The sequence below is a fragment of the Carassius auratus genome, chromosome 2 (genome assembly GCF_003368295.1).
Source record: "Carassius auratus strain Wakin chromosome 2, ASM336829v1, whole genome shotgun sequence".
Taxonomy (NCBI): Eukaryota; Metazoa; Chordata; class Actinopteri; order Cypriniformes; family Cyprinidae; genus Carassius; species Carassius auratus.
In genome coordinates, this window is record NC_039244.1 from 1644785 (window position 1) to 1661490 (window position 16706).

Genomic DNA, 16706 nt, shown 5'->3' on the forward strand with positions numbered 1-16706 from the left:
AAATATACGAGTAGGTAGACATACAAAAATCTGTTTTGATAGAATATTAAGATCCCTTGAACTCGAGAGGGAATTTATACTTAAGAATAGCTGTAGTTCTTCACTGAGGAATGGAGTGATGAATGTGCTTGAATGCATCTAGTGTAGTTGCTTCCTGCAGCTCTAACGCTTCAAACGTTCATTTGATTAAAGAACGCAAAAAAATACAGTCTGCTGAAGACTTACTCACCCTCAGGTCATCTAAGATGCAAGTGAGTTTGTTTCTTCATCAGGTTTGGAGAAATGTAGCATTGCATCACTTTCTCTGCAGTGAATGGGTGCCGTCAGAATGAGAGTCCAAACAGCTGATAAAAACATCACAAGTAGTCCAAAACACAACACTATGGAGATTTCTGTACCACTTTCTTTTTGCATTCAATTATTATTTTAAATTATGATTTTAATTTTATATATATATATATATATATATATATATATATATATATATATATATATATATATATATATATATAGTTAAAATATTAAACATTAATACATTTTTAATGTTAATAATTTATTTTAATTTTTTATTGTTTAAAGATTCACACATTCCTGTACAGCTGGGAGTGTGTGTTTTGAATTGCACTGAATTTTTTGGGTTGTTTTCTATGCAATTTTTAGTTTTTTTATTCACTGGAAAAATGCATTATTATTTAATTGGTATTATTTTTTTTATTTTTTTCTCCGGACCACTAACATGTCTTTTATTATTTATAATTAAAGCAACAGTTTTAAGTTAAAATCAGGTTTTGTCTTCTCCAGATGTTCACTGATGGACTGGAGTGCTGTGGATTATTGTGATGCTTTTATCAGACTCTCATTCTGACGGCACCCATTCACTGCAGAGCATCCATTGATGACACACTGATGCAGTGCTACATTTCTCCAAACCTGATTAAGAAACAGATTTTTTTGGGTGAAGGGTTTCTTTAAGTCATAGGCTGTAATGGCTGTACAGTTGTGTATTGCTTTATACAGTATCTTTATTATAGCACAATAAGCCGCTCGTGTGGCTTCAGACTGCAGTATTTTAAGTGCCAACAGCCTGTTTGTATCTGTTCTCTCAATCCGCAGGGTTCGGCACGAACAGCACAAGCCACGTTTGTATTTGTGTGCTTTAAACATATATAGGGTCAAATAAACAGGTGTTTACTTTTATATTTCTTCTTCATGCAGTATGTGTATTCTACAACGAGAGCATGTGTGGTTTGATTTGGAGAAAAATTGAGCTTTAAAAGTGGCAAGAACTCTCTTCAAGGACAAACTCTTTTGAGGTCCCATCATTTCTGCTTTCTCTGACGCGAGAGCCTTATTTTTCCACATGCATCTTAGGTTTCTCCTGCAGCTCTTGACCGCCTGATTATACGATGATGACAGGATTTCATTCTGCACTGTGCTGACCGGCTAATGCAATCAGCTGGAAACTCACAATATATCATCTTCTCTGAATTGAATGGAAACCTGCTGAATAAATTTGTTTTACATTGAATTACCTGTGGCTTATTGGGTTTACATATGCTCAAAACATCCTGGAAAAGTAATATTTAAACCAATGGTTTCAGTGAGGCTGATTTATATATGCGTGAATTTGCTAATTATTATAATTGCTCAATTATTGGCCCAAGCAAATGCATGATTAAAAATACACAATGCATTGTTCAAAACTTGTCCATTTTTAGTTTGTGTTGTGTGCATAAATCCTAGCAAAGTAGTATTTAAACAAAAGGTTATTAAATATTTTGCTTTTTTTTTTGTTACATTTGCTAAAAAAAAATTGTGTTAGCAAAATGCATTTCATTTGGAGTTGAATGCATAGTTTAAAACGTATTTTTGTGTTCAAAGTCCATACTTTTAATTTATTATTCATTTATTTTGAGGTCACAAGTCACTTAAAAATCACTCCATTTGGAGAATCAACTTAATGCCATTAAAATGCTTACATTTTTCATTGTGCACTTGAAAAATGTTTAGTGGACAATCACATATCAAAAGCTTTTATTAGATATTAAACATGTTTTACATTGAATTAGCAGTGATTGACTAATAAATACGTATATTATTTCTTATTTTGTAATACAGTTGATTAATGTTTGCTAAAACATTAAAAACATTAAGACACTGACTAAAATACTTTATTGAAAACATAAGTCCATGCTCTTAATCTGAAATGCTTCGTTATTCTAAATTTGCATCAACATTTATTTTTGTAAATTGTTCATACCATTGAAATCCTTACGTTTAAGATTTTTACCGTTTGCATAAATTTTTTTTGCACAGAATCCAGGTTTACCGCCTCTGCCTGGAAGCATTTCACAAGGTTTTTTTATATTTTAAATGTAAAAAATAAAAGACTTTCTAACAACAAAAAAAAAGAATTCCCCGTTTCCAAACCTGAAGCAGTGATTGCACAGAAATCCACTGGATGCATCTGAAAGTGTGAAGAGTAAGAATGAGATAATGGCTCTCTAATATGCAGTTTTACACTGAGAAAGAGGAAAAGTGCAGCAAATGAAGAGACAAACTCCAGGCAACTGTTTTCAACAACATTTTATTTGAACGAAGAGTCTCCTGAAATGCATCGATGCTCTGGTCTACTTCAGCTTCTTCTTGGGACGCAGGTTGTTGGTGTGGCCGCACTTCTTCTTACGGCAGTTGACGGCACGTGGATGCAGACGGGCGTAACACCTGAGACGAGAACCAGCTTCATTATCATCACAGCACACGACCTACATCAGACGTTACCAGTGAAGCGTGCGCTCTTACTTGCGGCAGATCATCTTCTCGCAGTTGTATTTCTGTGCCAGCTGTCTGAGGGACGGCTCGATGATGCCTCCTCTGAGACGCAGCACCAGGTGAAGGGTGGACTCTGAGGAAAACCACAAACAGCATCCAATAAACACTACAGCTATCGACCAACTATGAATGTGATGGACATGAGAGCGGCTTTCTGTTTCAAGTCTGTCCAGGATTTATGCACCTTTCTGAATGTTGTAGTCTGAAAGAGTGCGACCGTCTTCCAGCTGTTTGCCAGCGAAAATCAGACGCTGCTGGTCAGGCGGGATACCTGAGGAACGATAAAAGACATGTTTTTTAATACAATAAAAAAAATTAATAAATTAAATAAAATATTAAAAAAACATGTTAGAGGTCAGAGTGTTAGCATGACCTTAGTTTCCATAATAACTATAGTAGCTTATAGTTATTTTTTTTTATTAGTTCATTATTAAAACGTGATCAAATATCTGTCACTGGACTTAGAGACAAAAAGAATTAATAAAACGTCATTTAAAAATTTCATCACACAGACAAATGCCAAAAACAACCTCTCAAATAAATTTGTCTTGATATAAGGATTTTTCAATATTCCTTGCTGGAAAATACAGATGGAATATCTCTTTACATAATTTTTTTTTTAAATATTATAAATATAAACTAATAAAAATGTATCCATTTAAAATAATATATATATTTTTAAAAAATTATATTTATACATTTTATGTCTTGATATATAAGGATGTTTAGATATTTTGTGCTGGAAAATACAGAGGAATATATATTTTTACATTGAAAAAAAAAAGTATTATTTAAATATTTAAAAAAAAATAAAAAACACACTAACTTAATATATATAAATAATTAATTCTACATTTTAAAATAAAATTATTTTATATATAAAATTTAAAAGTGTATAATTTTTTGAGCAATATTTAAATGACATTATTTGATGAATTTGAGACTTTAGGCCTTAATGTTCATACACACCTTCCTTGTCCTGGATCTTGGCCTTCACATTCTCGATGGTGTCGCTGGGCTCGACCTCGAGGGTGATGGTCTTACCAGTCAAAGTCTTAACAAAGATCTGCATTTTGCCACTGCCAAAGAGAGAAAAAGACTATTAACATCATTCAAGACCACGCTACGGCACCGTGAAGTATAAAATACAGTACGCAGAATAACCTAAGGGCTGTCACTTTAATAGATTGTATTTTATGTTATTATTGTACGTCTGGTGTGACTTTGGCGTGTTTTTGTGTCTGGAGATTGTCTGGCGCACACATGGCAGAAGCGGCCATAACACTCCATTAGCACACATTCAACTCCAAACCACACAAACGCGTCGAAATACACCACATAACCCGCTTTCAGAGCACCGTTCCTGACCATAAACATCTAACGGAGATATTTACTCAAATAAACGGGTGAATAAGGAGAGAAAAGATGTTATAATGAGACAATCGCGCGGACAGGAGAGGCTCACCCTCGCAGTCGCTGCTGGTCCGGGCGGAAAAGAACGATGGGTTTCTCGGACGTGAAGATGATGTGCATTTGAGCGTTGAAGCGGCTTTAGCGCCGCCTGCAGGACTGGAGCGGAACCGCAGCGCTGCTGGGTTTTCCGACCATATTCATCATCATCATGTGAGTTATTCCTCAAATCTCAGACCTGAAGCACCTACAACAAGGCGTGCTAGTTTTATATAACTACATAATCAGTCTTAGCATTTCTATTACATAATGTTATATATTGTGTGCATATTCGAGTGACGTTTGTTTAATAAAACTAGCTGTCTTAATTAAAACAATGTCTGTATAGATATAAATGAGATATAAATATTATTTGTATGTAGGATTAAACAGTGGTGTGATTTATCACAGTACTTTAACATGTAATATTTATATCAACAATGTATATTATATATGTAATATAATTTTTTATTAGTGCTGTTGTCAAACGATTAATCGCGATTAATCACATCCAAAATACAAGTTTTTGTTTACATAATAAATATACACAACAAACATGTTGTGTGTGTATATATATATATATATATATATATATATATATATATATATATATGCTGCCATGCATGCATATATTTAAGAAAAAACATGTTACGTTTGTATATTAAATATATTTAGATATAATATAAATTATATGAATATAAATATATACATGTAAATATTTTGCAAATATATGCTAAATTAATATAGAATACATAATAAATATAGACAGCACACACACAAATATTATGCAAACAAAAACCTTTATTTTTGATGCGATTAATCGTGATTAATGTTTGACAGCACTCATTTTTATTAATTATTTTAATTATATATGTGTAGAATTAAAACTGCTATGCGATTTGCTACAATCATTTATAATTTAATATTTACATGAATACAATTTCTTAATTATAATATTTCTTAATATTTAACATATATTTACATGTAAAATATAATGAAATATTATGAATAATAATATTATTATTATAAAATACAATATTATTACATATAAAATATCTTAATTATTATTAAATTAAATACTTCATCATATTTAAAAAATTTATATATATTTCTAACTATAAAAATATATTTTTAAACAATATGTGCAATTAGTTAGTCATATTTATAACATTTTTCACACAAGAACTTGAGTTTATGAAATATTATTTAATATGTAGAATTAAACGTAGAATTAAAACTGATGTATCATTGACAATTTAATATTTATTATTATTAATATTTAATAATTATATGTAATATATAATCATAATAAGTGATTTTATATATATATAAAAAAAAAAGACAAAGCAAGATATTTCGCAATATATTCATGTATTCTGCCAGAGTACATTAAAACATATTCCAGTGACATTCAACATGTTTTGTTATATATATAAAACAAATCATTGATTTCAAACATACCTCAGTATTTTCATCATACAAGTGCACACTAAATACAGTGTATTTCCAGTTAAAAGTCCTTTACAGCCTATTAATTACAGACTGAACATCACTGATTACTGATTTACTGATTTGCTCTGCTGCTCTGTCGGGAACTAAATACACATGTCAGCAAGTATTTTTATTTCCATTCAAGTTCTACTCTTTTTAGTAATGATATGAGGTGCAACTAAATAAAGAGAAATTCATAAGAAATCCATTGATCATAAATCCCTCGTCCTTGTGTAAAGGAGAGATGTGTGTGTCTTCTGCAGCGATGCTCTGAGGCTCTCAGAGAGATGCTATCTGGTCTTCAGCAGTCTCCTGTTCGTGTTGGTTTTCTGATTGGCCAGGTTATTTAAAACACAGCTGGAGCTGAGCATCGCCAGCCTGGAGTCCAGAACCACCCTCCTCTTCCTCCAGGACTGATCTTCCTCCTCCTCTTCCTCCTCCTCTTCCTCCTCGGCTTCACTTTCGTCATCGCTGCGTTCGTCCTTGTCCAACTGTCGAAGAGAAGGTTAAAGTGAGTTTGCTTAAATATCTTTTGGTTCATTTAAATAAACCAATTTAGAATTTATCAGAATGTACAATGCATTTGTAATCAGTTCATACAATAAAAAAGAGAGAAATGTTCCTTTGAGCACACATCACACTGATAAAATACATTTTTTGTTACATATGAACTAAAACTGAAACTATTAATATTTGTTTGTTTGTAACTGAAATATATAGAATAAAATACAAGCATGAAAAACTTTTATGTAAATATTTTAATGAACATGAGAAATGTTTCTCTGACAACAAGCTGAAATAAATTATTTATGTTGACATATTCAACTAAAAATAAAATTTTTATAAAATCTAAAGCTAAAGCTAAATGGAAATATATATTTAAAAAATACAAAAACAAAAATACTAAAATTAATATTAAACTAAATATTAAAATGAAACTATACAAATAAAACTCAATTTAATTTAAAATTACTATAATTATATAACTATATATAACTAATAAAAATGACAAAAGCACATAAAGTGCTAACACTTAAAAATAATTTAACTGACAATATATAAAATACTATTAATATTTATATTTAATGTTTATTAAAAGTACATTTATCTGAGATAAATCATTTAAGTTGAGGTTTTTTATATATTTACTAAAACTAAGAATTAAATTAAAATATATAGAAAAAATTAAAAGTATTAAAAATGACAGAAGCAAAATAAATTACTAAAATAAATTACTAATATATATATATATATATATATATATATATATATATATATATATATATATATATATATATACACTAATAAAAACTTGAACTAAAATTAAACTGAAAATACAAAAAAAAAAAACTAACTGAAATAAGTAACTTGTTAAAATTCAAAAAAATTAAAACTAAAACTGAAATAAAAATAAAGCTAAATAAAAAAATATATTTATAAAAAAAGGACAAAAGCATATTATAAAAGTACTAAAACATAAACTAAAATTTAATTGAAAACTAATTATATATAAAATAAAAGCTCATTCATAATGTCAATAAATACTCTGACAGTATATAATAGTAAAATACCACTTCAATTCAATTCAGGCATTTTTTGTGATTTAACTGTCTAAGTACTGTCATGCAGATATGATGCACAGACAGATGGACTTACTTTCCCTAAGAAGAGAAACTTGTAGCTCATTCTGAGGATGAGATAAGCCCAGTAAATGTGCAGCGCCTGCAGCACCAGCAGCAGAGCATTGAAGAAATAATATCCCACAAAGGGCTCAAACATTTCCATAGACAAAACCAGAGAGGTGTAGATGATCCTACAGGAGAGAAACACACACACACACACACACACACACACACACACGCCGCTTAGTTAAACAATGCACAGGAACCAAATCTAAGAGCTTAGATTACGTTATGTCTATTACAGGCACTGGATAAACAACTAGATAAAGTGACATTAATAGTGAAGTGTTTTACAATGGTTATCTGATACTTCAAGACTGAAAGAGTTTCAGGTTCTTACTTGCTGGGAAACACAATCAGACGTGTAACCAGGAATACAGCAGCAAAAATCACAAACAATGGGTCGCAGGTTTTCTTCCAGCCGGCGTAGTTGAACATCTTGCCACACTGTGGAAAAATAGGTTATATACATTACATGTGTGTGTGTGTGTGTGTGTGTGTTGTGTTTATTTATTATGTAAACAAAACATTTATTTTGGATGCAATTAATCGTGATTAATCATTTGACAGCACTAATACAAATTTATATTACATATATAATATACATTATTAATATAAATATTAAATCAGATATTTTATCAATTTTAACTGAAATAAAAAAATCTAAAGCTAAAATAAAGCTAAAAGAAAAAAGAAAAAATTAATTAAATAATAATAAAAAAAATTATATATATATATATATATATATATATATATATATATATATATGTATATATACATACAATACAATTACTAAAACAGAAAAAATAAAACATATAAAAAAAAATTATACAAATGACAAAAGCACATAAAAAAATTACAAAATTTTAACAGGAAATATACAAATTAAAATAAAACTATCTGAAATAAATACAGATGAAAACTTAAATGAAACTAAAATGAGCTGTTGGCTAAAATTACCAAAACTTAAACTGACATAATGTAAGTTATATATATATATTTGTAACAAAATATACATATACAAAATATACTGTATATGTATATAAACAAAAACAAATAAAAGCAAGTAAAAAAATTACTCAAACTAAATTTAAACTGAAAATGTATAAATAAAAAATAATTCATAAAACTCCAAATGACTCTGAAGCACGAAACATCCCTGAGTGTAAAGGTCACTGTAAATGATGTGATGTGATTTACACAGGAAACAGCAGTGAGGTCATCAGATGGGGGTTTTTCTCATTGTTTGTGAGCGTGAATGTGTGATTCGGCGGTCGAGATCCTACCTCCAGCAGGAAGTCAGACGAGTCGTGGACGAGCATCACCAGGGTCCCGATCCGAATGTAGTTGGAGCAGTACGAGAAACCCAGCAGGAAGATAGTGGCGAAATGATGGACGATCTGTTCTTTGAAATCCTAAAACAGAATTAAAGTTAATAGTTATTAATAGTTCACCCAAAAATTGCAATCTCAGTTTGTGTTCTAGTGAAGAAACCAAGTCACCTATATCTTGGATGCCCTGGGGTATAAATTTAAGGAAAAGTTACTGATATTCTTTTCCTCATACCTTTTGCGTTAAAGAGACAGTTCACTCAAAAATGAATATTTGATGTCTATCTGCTTACCCCCAGGGCATCCGAGATGCAGGTGACTTTGTTTCTTCAGTAGAACACACACTGAGATTTTTAACCCAAACCGTTGCAGTCTATCAGTCTTATAATATAAGTGGATGGGAACCACGGCTAAAACATAGAATAAAACTAAAAAAACATACACAAACAAAACCAAATTAAACCCAGCGGCTCGTGATGATACACTGATGTGTAAAGACACAAATCGATCAGTCTGTGTAAGAAACTGAACAGCATTTATATTGTTTTTTCATCTGATTCACTGTAATCTTCTTCTTGCTTTATGGCGGATCGCAAAATTATAAGTGCATTACTGCATACACTATTTCTCAAATAGACCATTAACACTCTATCTACAATCTCAATTAGGAGTGTTAAATTATTTTCTATAGCGCCTTTAAAAGTTACATCTCAAAGCGCTTTACCAAGGCATACAGAAAAAAAAAAAATAAATAAATAAAAAAAAACAAATAGACATACATTGAGATTGACCATCAGAGAAACATATCACATATATGCTAACCGGAAAAATACGTTTTAAGAGAACATTTAAAAAACAATTAAAAGATTGTCGTAGATTATATATATCACCCACGGCACCCATTCACTGCTATTAGTGAGCAAGTGATGGAATGTTCATTTTTGAGCGTACTGTTCCTTTAAAAGCTTGAACTTTGGAGAAACTTCACGTGTGATTTTCTTCCTTGAGTGTGTCAGCACATCATTTGTTTCAGGTTTCATTTCCTGTCACTACTACTATTTTTTTAATTTTATTCTATGTTTTAGCCGTGGTTCCCATCCACTTACATTATAAGACTGATAGACTGCAACGGTTTGAGTTCAGTGTGTGTTCTACTGAAGAAAAGAGGTCACCTACATCTCTGATGCCCTGGGGGTAAGCAGATAGACATCACATATTCATTTTTGAGTGAACTATTCCTTTAAAGGTATAAAAGGTATAAGGAAAAGGATTTCAGTAACTGATATTATGGTGGGCGGTAGTGACAGGAAATGAAACCTGAAACAAATGATGTGCTGACACACTCAAGGAAGAAAATCACACGTGAAGTTTCTCCAAAGTTCAAGCTTTTAAAGGAACAGTACGCTCAAAAATGAACATTCCATCACTTGCTCACTAATAGCAGTGAATGGGTGCCGTGGGGCTGTGGGTGATATATATATAATCTACGACAATCTTTTAATTGTTTTTTAAAAGATATGTGACCCTGGATCACAAAACCAGTTATAAGTTGATTTTTTTTTAAAAAGCTTTCCATTAATGTACGGTTTTTTAGGAGGACAAAATCTGGAATCTGAGGTTGCAAAAAAATCTAAATATTGAGAAAATTGCCTTTAAAGTTGTCCAAATCAATTCTTAACAATGCATATTACTCATGATAATATATGTATTATATATTTCCAGTAGGACATTCACTAAATATCTTAATGAAACATTTACTTAATATCCTAATGATTTTTGGCATTAAAGAAAAATCGATCATTTTGACCCATACAATGTATTGTTGGCTATTGCTACAGTGATTTAAGACTAATCCAGGGTCACATGTGTGAGTTGACATTATGAAGAATATTGCAAAAAATAAAAATAAAAAAATAAATAAAAACACACCCAGAGCAAGACACAACTCTATGTTTGCACATTTAGAGTTCACGCTTTGACTGCATGATTTAAACTATTAAAAGTCTATTAAAACACATTTAGTATTTTAACCACATTTGTTTTATAGCTCTATACTCATAATGCATAACAACTATCGACTCAGCTGTGAATATTTTTAGTTATGCAAAGGGAGAACTAAAAATTTAAATGTGTTATGCAACTGAAAACTCAATTAAGTCTCTGCTGAGCACTAATGTGTTACTCTGTGTGTGCAGGCTGATATTCGTATGAAAACATTATGTTGAAATATTAAATCTGAACATTCATGTTAACATATTCTCACATATATTTAAGCTTACTTTTCTCTTGACGTCCACAGACACAGAGAGCAGCAGAGAGCAGTAGAAGCCCAGCTCCAGCATGTAGTACCAGTAATGAGCGTCCTGAACCGGCTAGAGACACAAACACAGGACCTGAGTGAAAACAGGGCTTATAGTTCACCGAAAATACAACCATAAAAAAGAAATAATAATATTTTGTTGCTTGAATGTAATACATTTTTTAAATCAAATTAAATAAAATATAATGTAAAATAAAATATTATTTTAAAATTTACTAAAACTGAAATAAACATTAATAAAAATAATAAAAATTACAAAAAAAAATTCACAAAATTTTTTAACTTAAATGGAAATTTAAACAGAAAATATAAAAATAAAAACGAATCTGACTTCATCAACAAAAATTTTAAGATTTTAAGACCAAGCATTTTTAAACCTGTGAGAAAAATATAAGATTGTTTTAATAACACTAAAATATGTCTCATATTTATCACTTTCCTACAATATGAGTCAGATAAATTACCATACAAGATGTTTTTTAAAGAAGACAGCAGGACTGCATTTATTTGATCAAAAACACAGTAAAACCGTAATATTTTTTCTGATTATTATCAATGTTGAACATAGTTGTGCTGTTGAATACATTTGTGGAAACTGTGATACGTTTCATTTTTTCAGGATTGACAGATGAGTATAAAGTTCAAAAGAACAGCGTTTATTTTAAACAGAAATGTCTTTACTGTCACTTTTGATCAATTTAATGCACCCTTGCTGAACCAAGGTATGCATTTCTTTCAAAAAATGTAAGAAAACTTAAGAATCTTAATCTGAAAACGTAAGAAATGTTCTTGTGTGACGCTCACCTGTTGAGGAAACCCTCTCCAGCACTCTCTCTGATCCCAGAACCAGGGCGTCTATGAGGAAGACAAGCACTGCGGTCACTTTCACACAACCGCCAGTCAAATCAAACACAGACAACAAACTACTTCCTTTAAACGCCTGACAACAAAAGCCCCAGTTATGCAGTGAAAACCGGGAAAAACATGCTTCAGAAAAACATTAGAGCCGTGCACATTCACAACAACAAAGCTCAAGCTAGTTCATGTTGCGTTAAAGCGTTCAGACTTCTGACAAAACAGACTTTAACAAGGGTCCCTAATTAGGGGACGACTCAAAAGACACACTTGGGCTCACGAGGGAATAACAGTTCAAATGTCGACTCACGTTAATTAAAGACGCGAATCCCGCGGTGAAAGCAACCAGGTAGAACACAAACCTCCAGCTGCGGAAACACAAGATATGGAGAAACACAGTTAAAAAATATTAATAAAAACTGTTTTTTTGTTTGTTTTGTTTTTTCACAGAATTAGAATGAAGCTTTTTCAAATTATATATATATGTACAGTATCAGCTTTAATGCATTTATCAAAATAACAAAAGCAGTGAAACATCATAATTAATACGACATGTAAATGTTGTATAATAATTAAAATGGAGGTATTTTATAATTAATATGATAACTCCATAATCAACTGGAGTCATTTTATAATTAATATAATAAATACATAAATGTTGTATAATCATTACAATGGAGTTATTTTATAATTAATACAATAAATACGTAAATGTTCTATAATAATTAAAATGGAGTAATTTTATAATTAATATAACTACATACATTTTGTATAATAATTATAATGGAGTTATTTTATAATTAATATAATAACTACGTAAATGTTGGATAATAATTAAAATGGAGTTATTTTATAATTAATATAATAACTACGTAAATGTTGTATAATAATTAAAATGGAGTTATTTTATAATTAATATAATAAATACGTAAATGTTGTATAATAATTAAAATGGAGTTATTTTATAATTAATACAATAAATACGTAAATGTTGTATAATAATTAAAATGGAGTTATTTTATAATTAATACAATAAATACGTAAATGTTGTATAATAATTAAAATGGAGTCATTTTATAATTAATATAATAAATACATAAATGTTGTATAATCATTACAATGGAGTTATTTTATAATTAATATAATAACTACGTAAATGTTGTATAATAATTAAAATGGAGTTATTTTGTAATTAATACAATAACTACTTAAATGTTGTATAATAATTCAAATGGAGTCATTTTATAATTAATTTAATAAATACATAAATGTTGTATAATCATTACAATGGAGTAATTTTATAATTAATATAACTATATACATTTTCTATAATAATTAAAATGGAGTTATTTTGTAATTAATATAATAACTACGTAAATGTTGTATAATAATTAAAATGGAGTTATTTTGTAATTAATATAATAACTACGTAAATGTTGTATAATAATTAAAATGGAGTTATTTTATAATTAATATAATAACTACTTAAATGTTTACATAATAATTAAAATGGAGTAAAATTTGTTTTTGCATAAAAGGTGGTCTAAAATGATAATAATACTCAAGAGTAAAGCAGAGATTTGCATTCATAATTAATGTAAACATTAGGATATATTTTACACTATTACAATATTTTTGTAGACGTGTGTATGGTGATATGATAATTTAGTGATTTGATTCTGCATTTAATAAGCATTTGATGCAGTTTACACTTTACAAAGTTTTTTTTTCTCACAAAATCTGAACTTTTCTGTTTGGATGCAGTAAAGCGCCCACAGATTCAGCTCATGTTTGTGTTTTCTTGTATCCTGAGCTTCAAATCAGAATTAGGCCTCGAATAATGTCCTATTTGTGAAAACAGGCTGAGAATTGAACATAGAGTTGTGATTTGGTTCAGATTCAGACTGGAGTCGTGGTTGTGTTTTTTCTGCTGATTAACGGACAATACAAGGTCATGGAAAGCAAAAATGAGACAAAATGCACATATTTCGTGTGAAAGTGTGACGTGCTCAAGCAAAACAGACACTATTTTTGGAGTCGGCAGTAAGAAACAGGTATTGGATTTGATTCAGCGGATATGATGCAGAGCTCTGTGTATCTATGATCGTGATTTTATCAAAAGCAGATACCGGAGATGAACTTACCTGGCCTCACAAAACTTCTTACTGTTGCTGGGTCTGTCCTGGTTTCTGCGTTTACGAAACCAGGTCTCAACTTGTCTATGAGTCAGGTTGCACTGGTTAACCAGGCTGGTGATCTCACTCTAGGTGGAATAATGCAACAACATGAGCTTTTATTTGACAATGAACAATAATATTCCAGGTAGGTCTATTGACGGCTATGAAGGTGATTATCACAGACTTTCACTCGTGCCTGATCATGTTAAGAAAATAAACTGCCACTTCACATGTTTATACTAGTTTCTTAACTATGCTTTTCCCGAATAATCCTCATTACAAAAAGACACATGAAAACACAGACACAGAGAGATTTAAAAATACAGGGGAAAATATTTACAGGTGAATTATTCATTTATTATTTGGATATTTAATTATATCATTAAAGAAGTATATATATATATATATATATATATATATATATATATAAGTATTTTATATTAATTACTAAAAATAAAAATATATTATTAATTAAATTTAAATATTTAAATTTATTTAAAATTTTAAATATTATTTGTATTACCATTATTGATAATTTAATTAGTATTTTAATTTAATTATCAAATATTTCTATAATAAATAATTATATATTTTAAAATATTTGAATCAACAATTTGTATTTGAAACATGAAACAATTATATTAATTTATAAAATGTTTAATGGGTGAGTTGCATAAAAAGACTGATTTTTGACTGACTGTTTTAAAGGTTTTTATATATTTGTAAAGATTCAGTGTAAAAATAAAAGTGCTGCATTAAAAAAAGGATAAAATAAAAAAGGTAAAATACACTTTTTCAGTTATGTTTATTCAGTTTTCATTTTAATTTAAAGTAGTTTTAGTAATTTTGTTATGTCATTTTTATTATTTTATATATTTCAATGTAGCTTTAATGTATTTTTATTTCAGTATTAGTTTTAATAATTAATTATTATTATTATTTTTTTATAGGCCATAAACATATAATTTAACGAATGAAATAAAAAGGTAAAATAAGTCACCTACACATTGTAAATTATTTTTTTAATTATCATGGAATTGCGTATGAGAATCAAAATAAAAAAAATCTTGATACACCAGAATACCAGTAAGATTCGTTATATCTATCTGTAAAGCAAACTCATCCATACATTTTATGTAAATTATAACCAGAAATTAATCTGCCAAAAAAACCCATAAACAAACAAGGACACTAAAATAAAGAATTAACTCCAGAAAGAGACGCCAGAGCAGAAAAAAGAAATGTTAACACTATCAAGTTCCTCACAACACACTCCTACAGTCTGAAATATACATGCATTTCCTTTCCTTAGTGCCTTTATAGACTTCATACTGAACTGAATTCATATCAGCTCACGTAGATTTAAGATCTCACCCATAAAAACTGACTTTTGTGTATCTGGACTGATTCAGTCGTATTTAATCCTATTTGTGACTTGAATAACCAGTTCTATTAGATCACCTGTGCAGTTTAAAGAGTCATCCTGCAATGCATTTTTAGCATTTCTGAATCAAGTCTCATTAATCAGGGAGCAGTACCGAGCAGTAATTTCCCGTATGTCTGTTCAAATCGCGTTCGCTCTCTTCCCCTATATGTGGTTTGACATCCACGCACTCATTTGCAAAGCATTATAGTTATTTTCCAGGAAAGTAAGATGCAAAAGAGCAACTGCTGGAGAATGATGTCTCAGTGTGTGTTTGCATAACTGTATTCAGACTCATACGTGTGTTTAAAGTGTGTTTGTGTTTGTGTGGGCGCAGGTGCAGGTGTGACTTTACTTTAGTGACGAATCGGTTCAGAGGGGAAATGTTTCTTAAACTCTAAAAGATGGGGCCAAAAGAGTTTATTTTAGCATTATTTATACACTTTTAATAAAGGATTATAATATTTACATAGTATAGTTCTTTATAGTATTATACATTTATATTATAGTATTTATTAATATTTTTATTTATTTTTATTCAGTTTTCATTTAATTTTGTTATGTGCTTTTGTCAATTTTAATTATTTTATAATTATTTATTATAATTATAATTATTTTATAATTATTGCTTTGATTTGTTTTTATTTCAGTTTCAGGTTTAGTGCTTTTTTATTTATTTTTATTACTTTGAATTAAACTTTTTTCAGTTAATTGCCAAGGCAAATTTTCTAGTTCTCATTAAGTTATTAATTAAAAATTATCTAATATTTATTAGTTATTTATTATTTATTTACTAATAATTATTATTAAATTATCTAATATTTAGCTTTATTAAAATTAGTAGAAATTATTTTCAATAGTTTAACTTAACAATAACAGCACTGGGCCAAAAATGTTTTTCATTGGCTGATGCCAACAAATGGCATTTAATAATAATAATAATATATTTAAATAAATAAATAAATAAATAAATAAATAAATAAATAAATAAATAAATATAATATAATATAATATAATATAATATAATATAATATAATATAATATAATATAATATAATATTTTTATAATACTCAAAGTCTATGGTACGTTCTCATTAGATTTCTAAGTAAGTGAGTGTGTGTGTGTGTGTGTGCTAACCTGCGTCGG

General features: G+C 29.4%; 2 protein-coding genes across 3 annotated transcripts in view; both read right to left on the minus strand.

The window, feature by feature from the left end:
* Window positions 1-2569: 2569 nt before the first annotated feature.
* LOC113111934 (ubiquitin-60S ribosomal protein L40) lies at window positions 2570-4377 on the minus strand. The gene is made up of 5 exons (XM_026277200.1): window positions 4298-4377; window positions 3802-3911; window positions 3017-3103; window positions 2803-2905; window positions 2570-2724 (listed from the first exon to the last, which is right to left on the minus strand). The coding sequence occupies exons 1-5, from the start codon at window positions 4363-4365 to the stop codon at window positions 2631-2633; spliced, it is 462 nt and encodes a 153-aa protein (XP_026132985.1). The 5' UTR covers window positions 4366-4377; the 3' UTR covers window positions 2570-2630.
* A 1256-nt stretch (window positions 4378-5633) lies between these two features.
* LOC113112126 (ceramide synthase 2-like) overlaps window positions 5634-16706 on the minus strand; it is a 371308-nt gene continuing 360235 nt past the window's right edge. Inside the window, exons 3-11 of one of the 2 annotated variants that reach the window (XM_026277590.1) lie at window positions 16698-16706; window positions 14105-14223; window positions 12271-12328; window positions 11910-11960; window positions 11065-11157; window positions 8741-8869; window positions 7795-7901; window positions 7429-7585; window positions 5634-6263 (exon numbers count right to left, since the gene is read on the minus strand). The exon at window positions 16698-16706 is cut by the window's right edge and continues 109 nt beyond it. In XM_026277590.1, the coding sequence (XP_026133375.1) occupies window positions 6063-6263; window positions 7429-7585; window positions 7795-7901; window positions 8741-8869; window positions 11065-11157; window positions 11910-11960; window positions 12271-12328; window positions 14105-14223; window positions 16698-16706 (924 nt within the window). In that variant the 3' untranslated portion in view covers window positions 5634-6062. The remainder of the gene's footprint in view (window positions 6264-7428; window positions 7586-7794; window positions 7902-8740; window positions 8870-11064; window positions 11158-11909; window positions 11961-12270; window positions 12329-14104; window positions 14224-16697) is intronic. The other variant, XM_026277581.1, reaches the window with a different exon arrangement.

Excerpts from the sequence above, each read along its gene's own strand:
- LOC113111934 (XM_026277200.1), bottom strand. The coding sequence starts at position 4,365 with ATGCACATCATCTTCACGTCCGAGAAACCCATCGTTCTTTTCCGCCCG. Across the intron at positions 3,912-4,297 it reads GACCAGCAGCGACTGCGAGG|TGGCAAAATGCAGATCTTTG; the intron begins GTGAGCCTCTCC and ends TCTCTTTGGCAG. Across the intron at positions 3,104-3,801 it reads CAAGATCCAGGACAAGGAAG|GTATCCCGCCTGACCAGCAG; the intron begins GTGTGTATGAAC and ends ATCGTTCCTCAG.